The sequence below is a fragment of the Propithecus coquereli genome, unplaced genomic scaffold (genome assembly GCF_000956105.1).
Source record: "Propithecus coquereli isolate 6110/MARCELLA unplaced genomic scaffold, Pcoq_1.0 Scaffold14, whole genome shotgun sequence".
NCBI lineage: Eukaryota > Metazoa > Chordata > Mammalia > Primates > Indriidae > Propithecus > Propithecus coquereli.
Genome location: NW_012138302.1, coordinates 15,039,617 through 15,049,174, shown reverse-complemented (window position 1 = coordinate 15,049,174; position 9,558 = coordinate 15,039,617). Strand labels below are relative to the sequence as shown.

The 9,558-nt window shown below is 39.0% G+C and overlaps 1 protein-coding gene and 1 pseudogene across 1 annotated transcript in view; one reads left to right on the top strand and one right to left on the bottom strand.

Moving 5' to 3' along the window:
* The window catches only part of ZYG11A (zyg-11 family member A, cell cycle regulator), an 81,799-nt gene that overhangs the window by 44,145 nt on the left and 28,096 nt on the right, over positions 1-9,558 (top strand). The window contains exons 5-9 of the mRNA XM_012639342.1: positions 738-802; positions 2,782-2,881; positions 2,970-3,023; positions 7,804-7,965; positions 8,041-8,085. Of these exons, the coding sequence (XP_012494796.1) occupies positions 738-802; positions 2,782-2,881; positions 2,970-3,023; positions 7,804-7,965; positions 8,041-8,085 (426 nt within the window). The remainder of the gene's footprint in view (positions 1-737; positions 803-2,781; positions 2,882-2,969; positions 3,024-7,803; positions 7,966-8,040; positions 8,086-9,558) is intronic.
* On the bottom strand, positions 873-1,498 carry LOC105806388 (annotated as a pseudogene).

The following is a 9,558-nucleotide window of genomic DNA, read 5'->3' as shown; positions in this document are numbered from 1 at the left end:
TGAGACCAGCCTGAGCAAGAGCGAGACCTCGTCTCTACTAAAAATAGAAAGAAATTAGCTGGACAACTAAAAATATATAGAAAAAAATTAGAAGTTTTTCTCTCACACACACGTGCACATACATACACAAACATTAAGAAAAATACTGTTTGGCACAAAAAAAGATGAAGTACTGATACATGCCACGTGAACCTCAAAAACACATGCTGAGCAAAGTAAGCGAGACATGAAAGAACAGATAGTATAGGATTCCATTTATGTGAAACCTTAAAAAAAACTAACCTATAATCACAGTGTAATTTCTGGGGCTGGGGTTTTCAAGGTCAGGATTGACTGGAAGGGGTCACAGTGGAACTCTTTGGGATGATAGAAGTACTTTTATCTTGATTGAGGTGGTGGTTGCACAGGTGTATGAATTTGTCAAGTCTAGTTCAAATGTGTACTTAAAATGGGAGTTGATTTTTTAAAAATACAGTTAGGAAGGTAGTTTTCCTCATTCATTTAAAAAAATTCGTATTTTTACCTTCTTTTGAAAGTTCCTGCTCAACTCCGTCTTCATTCCTGAATAGCAACCATCAGTTATATAATATTATTAAATGAATAACTTGAAGAGGGCCAGGTACTCAGTGAGCTCTCAATAAGAAAAGTTCATTGGTAGGACCTTTCAAATGTTTAGAACCTTTATTTAGAATGGAATATGACATTTGTTCAAACTATTTTTCTTTATTCTCTAAAAGTTACAGAAGAATTGTCTTCTCTCCTTAACCAATTCCAGGATTCTTGTGGATGTTCCATTTGATAGGCAAGTATAAAACTTTTTTTGGCTGTCTTAAATTGTTTATTAGGTATGAATTCTACAAACATTACTTATATTAGCGGTAACAGTGGAGCTGGAGAGTAGGCGCCTTCTCCAAGCTGCACGGCGAGAACCACCAATAGTGTAGTGAAATTTATGGCCCTTTCCAAGGCCACGGCTCTTGCGGCCTGCAGATGTCAGCCCACGCATCTCCCTGTGCTTGTGGACCGGTTTGGTGATCCACTGGGTGTCAGGATTTCTTCTGATAGCTTTATGGAATGGATCAATGAGGATAACCTCAAAAAATTTGTACGTAGAATCTTCACCAACCCAGTAAGAATTCAGGACTCTTAGAGCCCCACAGTGGTGTCCAGCTCGCTCCTCGGCAATAGACTGAAGGCTTCAAGCAAACTTTAGCTGGTTAACACCATGATGGACAGGCTTGCCATAGGTTGCACCCTTAGGAACTGGGTGTTTGCAGCCACCACAGTGCACACGAATCCTGTATATGACATAACCTTGCTTGGCCTTGTATCCCAGTCTGTGTGCTTTATCTGGTTGGGTGGGGCAGGGAGCCCTGTGGAGTGCAGAGAGCTGGTGGTATTGCCAGCAGTGGACCCTCAGAAGAAAGCACATTACATCAGACTGCTTCTTCCTCCATAGCTCCTGGATATACTTGTATGCACCCATCTTGGCTTACCTGATGGCTAAAACTTGGTCATCTGATTGGAGTGTTGACCAGTGTTACTCTGAGGATTGTTAGCTTTTGATTATTGAACACGTAGGCCTGGTTAAGGCTGGGATAAGGTGTTTTGGGAGAGGGATCTATTGAGCCTCTTCCACAGAGAGGTGATTAGAAGTACCTGCCTGCAAATGTTATTTCCTAAAGTGATTCCAGTACAGGGCAGTGGGTAAGAAACATAGTCTCCAGAGAGTCAAACTTGGACTGAAGGTCTAGCCCTTCCATTATCTTTGCTCATAAGTTTCTTCATTTGTCAGTGTTTGTGCCTAGTTTAAGAAGTATAGGCTATTCTAAAGAACATTAGTCATTCTTTTCATTACATAATTATTACTTTGTTATTTAATAATAATTTTTAAAAATCATCATCATCCTAGACATACCAGAGGGATTCCTTTTGAGGCCTTTGTAATCTTCCAGATGAGTGAGTTTACAAATATATAGTAGTTGGCTGGGTGTGGTGGCTCGCCTGTAATCCTAGCACTTTGGAGCGTGTAATCCTAGCACTTTGGGAGGCCAAGTTGGGAGGATTGCGTGAGGCCAGGAGTTTGAGACTAACCTGATCAACAGCAAGGCCCCATCTCAGAGGAAAAATAGAAAAATTAGCCGGGCATGGTATTGCACACCTACAGTCCCAGCTACTCAGGAGGCTGAGTTAGGAGGATCGCTCGAGCCTAAGAGTTTGAGGTGGCAGTGACCTACAATGATGCTACTGCACTCTAGCCCAGGCAAGAGTGAGACCCTGTCTCAAAAAAAATCCAAAAACAAAAAATATTTATAATATTTGATGCAAAAAACAGAAAAATGAGGCACAAGCTGACATGAGCAAAGCCTCTGATTTGTGGTTACAAGGTTATTGGCTAAGCACTTTATAACCAAGTTATTTGTTTACTGCAGCATTTTAGGTCTACAATTCAGTTTACAAATCACTACCTCTGTGGGAACTCCCTTTCTTTTTCAGACCCATGGTAGTAGAAAGTGAATTATAAAGTTTTTTGCTTGGATTTCTTTCTCCAAATCTTGTGCATTTGGCTCACATTCTTATTTGTCCACTCTCCTGTTCCCCTCCTGATCATCTCCTGTCTTTGTGAAATACTCTTGGTTTTCACAGCTGAGGCTTTAGAAGTCCAGGACTATCTTTGTTATAGGATTAGATGGGGAAAGCTAAGTAATTTCTCTCCCCCACCCAAATCTATAGTTTTACAAATTTTATTTAATTGTGAGAAAAATAAATACTGCTTTTCAGGTTTGATGCAGCCAAGTTTGTTATGAGATGGCTCTGTAAGCATGAAAACCCCAAGATGCAAACAATGGCAGTGAGCATCACCTCTATTTTAGCCCTGCAGGTATGTGATTGCTTAAAGGCAAGATATCTGTCTTCCTAGTTTTTATAGAATTCAAATATTTCACATTAGGCTTTCTGTTTGCTTCTAGCTCTCACCTGAGCAAACTGTACAACTTAAAGAAGAGCTCTTGATGGCAGTTAAGGTAGGACGATTGTTGCTTTTTTTTTTGCCTTGGAAAAAACAGCCTACAAAGTATCTGTTGTGAACTGGGCTCTGCCTCATTCTCACTTTTGTAACTGTTTTTTTTTTTTTTTGGTTAAGTAAATTTATGACCATAGTTTTAAAAAATCATTCTAAAAGGACTAAGTGAGAAATCTGTAAAACATGCTCTCTATAAGAAACTTTCTACTCTTACAGCTACTTCTTTTGGAATTTACCTCCACGTTTCTAAATATAATAAGATACTTATACTGCAGTTTCTTGATTTAGCAGTTTTAGGTATTACCAATTGGTTTTGCTGCTATGGTAAATAAGAACATAGTTCTCCTACATATATTTCTATAGATTACATCCTCTTCCAGTCCCCAGCAAACTTATATCACAATTTTTAATAAATCAGTAATCAGTATTTACATTATAATCATGCTAATTGCTCATTAAAAATTTACATAGTTTTATTTTGTGCTTACTTTAGTTGACATTTGGGCCATCTTTTTTTTTTTTTTTTTTTTTTTTTTTGGAGACAGAGTCTCGCTTTGTTGCCTGGGCTAGAGTGAGTGCCATGGTGTCAGCCTAGCTCACAGCAACCTCAAACTCCTGGGCTCAAGCAATCCTTCTGCCTCAGCCTCCCGAGTAGCTGGGACTACAGGCATGCGCCACCATGCCCGGCTAATTTTTTCTATATGGATTTTTAGTTGTCCAATTAATTTCTTTCTATTTTTAGTAGAGACGGGGTCTCACTCTTGCTCAGGCTGGTCTCGAACTCCTGAGCTCAAACGATCCACCTGCCTCGGCCTCCCAGAGTGCTAGGATTACAGGCATGAGCCACCGAGCCCGGCCAATTAATGGCCTTTTGTATATTTTGTTTTGGGTGTTTGGCTTTTTTCTACTTTATAGGATTTTCTTTAATACATTAAGGAAACAAGCCTTTGACCAAGATAGTAGATGCATATATTTTCTCCCAGTTTGTGTTTTGTCTGTTTTTACTTCATTTATGGCATCTGTTGCCATGCAATAATTTTTTATTTTTCTAGGTTTTTTTTTTCTTTCAATAAGAGACAGGGTCTCACTCTTGCTCAGGCTGGTCTTGAACTCCTGAGCTCAAGCGATCCTCCTGCCTCGGCCTCCCACAATGCTAGGATTACAGGTATGAGCCACTGCACCCAGCCAATTTTTTATTTTTATGTGGTTGAATCTATTCTTTTATGCCTTGGGGATTGATGGCACACTTGTAAACATTTTCTTCCTTCATGAACTAGTTTTAAAAATTCCTCATGTATGTTTTTAATCTATTTTTTTTTATATTTGACATGCAAATATTTTATTTATTTGGAATATTTTTGAGATATACAGGTATATTTTTTTTTTTTTTTTTGACAGAGTCTTGCTCTGTCACCCAGGCTAGAGTACAATGGCATCATCATAACTCACTGCAACCTCCAACTCCTGGGCTCAAGAGATCCTCCTGCCTCAGCCTCTCAAGTAGCTGGGACCACAGGGCACACCACCACACCGGGCTAAATTTTCTATTTTTTTGTAAAGATGGGGTCTCGCCCTTGGTCAGGCTAATCTCGAGCTCCTGACCTTAAGCCATCCTCCCGCCTCAGCCTTCCAGAGTGCTAGGGTTATAGGCGTGAGCCACCACACTTGGCTGTAGGTTTTTATCGTATCCTCTTGTATTTCCACTTGGCCTTTGCACCCTTATAATAATTTGTTTTCTCTGTTTTGCAGTGCTACCTTTATGATATTAAATTCTCCTATATTTTGCATCTATTTCTGGTCTTTATTCTGTTCCATTAATTTGTATGTCTGTCTATTTACTAATTTTATAAATGCTTTAATATTTAAGGTCTGTCCTCAAGTTTCTTTCAGTTTTTGTTATCTGTTTGTTTTTTCTATGTAGATACCAGATTGGCTTGTCTATTTCTAAGGAAAAAAATCTCATTTTCTTTGGGATTGTGTTAAATTTATAGATTGATGTACAAAAATTGATATCCTGTGATAATGATTTTGATACTGATTTTTTCCCAGAGAACAGGGTATGTGTTATTCCATTTATTCAAGTCTTTCATGTCCCCCAGAAGTATGTGGACGTTTTCTTCATGTTGATATTGTATACTTCTTACATTTATTCCAAGGCTTTTACCTTTTGCACTGCTGTTATAAGCGGAATTTTATGAGTATTTAATATCCAGCCATTAGGTTTATTTTGTTAATCTGTGTATCTGTTTACAACAGGGATAAAAATCTAGAGTGATTTTGGATGTGTTAGTTACGGAGATGCTTGAAAATGTCAAGATGACAGTTTTGATATATGGGGTGCAGCTGAGAGGAGTAGTCAGGGCTAGAGAAATAATTTGAGTCATCAGTTCTGATATTGGATGGGAGAACTTAGAATGCAGACTATATAACATATAGAGAAAAGGAAAGGGCTGAAATTTTAGGAAGAATCTACATACATAAAACTGAGTGCATACGTAGTTTTAGTGCGCTTCGCTTTATTGCACTTCGTAATTGCAGTTTTTACAAATTGAAGATTTGTGGCAACCCTTTGTCGAGCAAGTCTATTGCTGCCATTTTTCTAATAGCATGTGCTCACTTTATGTTTCTGCCACATTTTGGTAATTCTGGTAGTATTTCAAACTTTTTCATTATTATATCTGTTATGGTGATCTGTGATCAGTGATCTTTGATGTTGTTATTAGAATTGTTTTTGGTTGCCACAAACTGTGCCTATAGAAGATAGCAAACTTAATTAATATGTATATGTTCTGACTGTTCTACCTACCAGCCATTCCCACATCTCTCTTCCTCTCCTGGGGCTTCCCTATTCCCTGAGAAACAACAATATTGAAATTAGGCCAGTTAATATCCCTACAATGGTCTTTAAGTGTTCAAGTGAAAGGACTAGTCTCTCGCTTTAAATTAAAAGCTAGAGATGATTAAGTTTAGTGAAGAAGGCATTTTGATAGCCCAGATAGGCTGAAAGCTAGGCCTCTTGCACCAGTTAGCCAAGTTGTGAATGCAAAGGAAAAGTTCTTCAAAGAAATTAAAACAGGTATCTGTCCTAGTAGTAATAGCTTACAGTTATAATATTTTGAGTATCATTCAGATAAAGTGTGTAAAGCATCTTACCATGGGCCTGTCCACAGTTACTACTTTCGGAGTTAGCCTTGCTTCCTCCTTTGCCTTGCTCATTTATTTATTCATCTTAGTGGCTGCCTAGGTGAGTGTATTACTCTGCCTTTCTTCTCCTCTTGACTCTGTCTCTTTTTTTTAAGAAACAGGGTCTCTGTCACCCAAGCTGAAATACAGTAATACGATGATAGCTCACTGTAACCTTGAACTCCTTGGGCTCAAGCCATCCTCCTGCCTCAGCCTTCCAAGTAGCTAGGATTACAGGTGTATGCCACTATGCCCAGCTAATTTTTCCATTTTTTGTAGAGACAGGGTCTTGCTCTTATTCAGGCTGGTCTCGAACTCCTGACCTCAAGTGATCTTCCCACCAGTGCCTCCCAAAGTGCTAGAATTACAGGCGTGGCTGTTATATTTTATGTATCTTTTCATTAGTTGGTTAAAGTGAAAATAAATTGTCTTTTTCCTTTCACATGATAGTCTGCTACGCTTGAAAGGAATCAAATAGTAGCTTAGCTCGTGTCTGGAAATTTTCTGATCTAAAATGGTACATTGGAATTCATTAAAGCGAGACAAAGGTTTCCTCAAGATGTAAGATTATGTGGTTATAACACTGGCCTTATGTTCTGTCCCTATTGATCTGCTCAGTGGCCTAGAACAGCAGACTTTTTCTTGCCCCGAAATTTTGCCAGGCATGTGCTTCCTCCCACCCACCACTATTCCTGCGTGTGCCCCTTTCTTACCTGGCTGGCTTATCCTCTTTTTCTTCTGGTCTCAATTTACATATTACCTTTGTATAGAGGCTTCCTTCTCCCACCCTTTTTAAAGTAAATTCTTAGGCTTTTATGTGTTTCTGTCAGAGCTTTTACCAGCACTTAACAATTCTTTTATTTAGTTGAGAAAAACTAACTTTTTCTTTTTTTCTGCCTCTCCTATCTGAATGAGTACCTGACTTACAGAAAAGGTATTGACTTAGCATTCTGAATAAATAAATATCGGAATAGCCAATATGTACTGGATTGTGAACTTTATTACCAAGTGCCAAAAATTGGACTAAGTGCTCATTAACCTTTAGTTTTTTATTTTTATCATTTAATCCTCATAAAAACTTTAAGGGGCTGGGCGTGGTGGCTCACGCCTGTAATCCTAGCACTCTGAGAGGCCGAGGCAGGAGGGTCCCTTGAGCTCAGGAGTTCGAGACCAGTCTGACCAAGAGTGAGACCCCACTTCTACTAAAAATAAAAAAATTAGCTGGGCATGGTGGCATGCACCTGTAGTCCCAGCTACTCAGGAGGCTGAGACAGGAGGATTGCTTGAGCCCAGGAGTTTGAGGTTGCTGTGAGCTAGGCTGACGCCATGGCACTCTAGCCCAGGTGACAGAGCGAGACTCTGTCTCAAAAAAAAAAAAAAGAAAGAAAAGAATCAAAACACACACAGACACACACAAAAACTTTAAGAGGTAGATGTAATTTATTTTTAGCAAGAAAATAGATCACAAAGCTATTAAGTGGTAGAACTTGTGTTTGGAACCCAGGTTTGATTCTCAAGCTGTTTTTAACATTACTTTCCTTATACTGGAATTGAATTAGTCATTAGGGCGTCTAACTCCCTGTCTCTCTTGTTTTTAGGAACTTGTAGCAATAGTAAAACAAAAGACTACTGAGAATTTAGACGATGTCACCCTCTTGTTTACTTTGAAAGCACTTTGGAATCTTACAGATGAGTCTCCAGCTGCCTGCAAGCACTTTGTTGAAAATCAAGGATTGGTAGTCTTCACGCGAGTCTTGGAGGTGGGAAGACAGGATTGAGTTTATATGTAAAGTTCTTTTCTTCATGATAAAGTAACCTATATGTTCTTTTGACAGACTTTTTCAGAGTCAGCAATACAAAGCAAAGTACTTGGTCTTTTGGTAAGGTGAATGGTTCTGAATTAATTTTAATTACTTTTTAAAAATACTAACATTTTGGTAGCACCTGCTATATGCTAGGCACTGTTGTAAGCAATTTACATGAATAAACTCATTTAACTTCACATCCCTGTAAAGTAAATACTACTGTATATCAGTTGTCTATTGCTGCAAACAAACTGTAGCTTAGTGGCTTAAAACAATAGCTCTTTTTATTATGAATCTGTGGGTTAGCAGTTTGAACTCAGCTCAGCCGTGCAGTTCTTCTGCTGGTCTCATGTGGGGTCACTGATGTAGCTGCAGTCATCTGGTGGCTTGAGTGGGGCTGGCTAGTTGAATGGGCTGACTCTCGTGTCTGCCAATTGGTACTGGTTGTTGGCTGGGCCTTGTGTCTGCATGTGCTTCCTCACGTGGTAGTCACAGGGCAACAACAGAGAGCGGGTCCCACTGTCCAGTGCTTTGCCTTTGCTTATGTCACCTTTGTACTTCATATCTGTTTGGATGGTGCAGATTATGTGGTTAAGCCCAGATTAAAGGCAATGGCCATCCCTTTTTGGGAGGAGCAGCGAAGTCACGTTGCTAAGGGTTAGGAAAAACTGTTATGTATGTACCACACACTGTTACCCACATTTCATAGATAAAGAATCTGAGGCTCGGAAGTGCCGTTTACCCAGTTACCTAGGTAGTAAGAGGCAGAATCGAAATTCAAGCTCAGGCAGTCTAGCTCTAGACACTCTGGTAGTAACCACTTTATTATACTTTTTCTTTACCAAGGCAATCAATTTTTTAGAAATTTTTTTGTTAATACCTCTGTACTGCCTCTCAGTCAGGATATTCAATAATTGAGAAATTTATTTGTTTCCCAAAGATAACAGTGAAGATTTTCAAAAAGTATTGAAGACATATTGTAAGCATTTGCAGTTGCCATGCCCAGTGCAATGGGAGACAAACAGATGTATGAAATACATCAAGGTGATGATGCTTATAACTTTGGGGAGGTGGTGTAAGATGTACAAATAGCTCTCTAAGATTGACTGTGGTAAGTGCTAGGAGAGAGGCACAAAGTCCATTGGGAGCCTTTGGTGCTAGATTATGAACTCCCTCAAAGCAGGGACTGTGCCTTATCCTTTTATTATACTTTGCCTATATAGGGCTCAGAACAGAGTAAGTATGAAAGTCTTCACAGGGAGGAATAAATTATTAATACTGGAAATCTGAAGGTATAGAAAAGTAGAAAGAAGAGACAAAGGAGGTAGAGGATAAAGGTCATTTTTGGTTAGGGAAGGTGAGAAAATGTAATCATTTCAGGGACACTGTAAAACGGAATAGTTGGAATTTTGGGAGAAGGTGGGAAGTAGAAAAACAATGGGAATTAATGCCAGAAAACTGGATCGAAGCCTCATATATCCTGTACAATGCTAAGTATCCTAGTAGCAAACCTAAAAGATCTTCCTTTCTTCATTTTTTTTTTTTTTT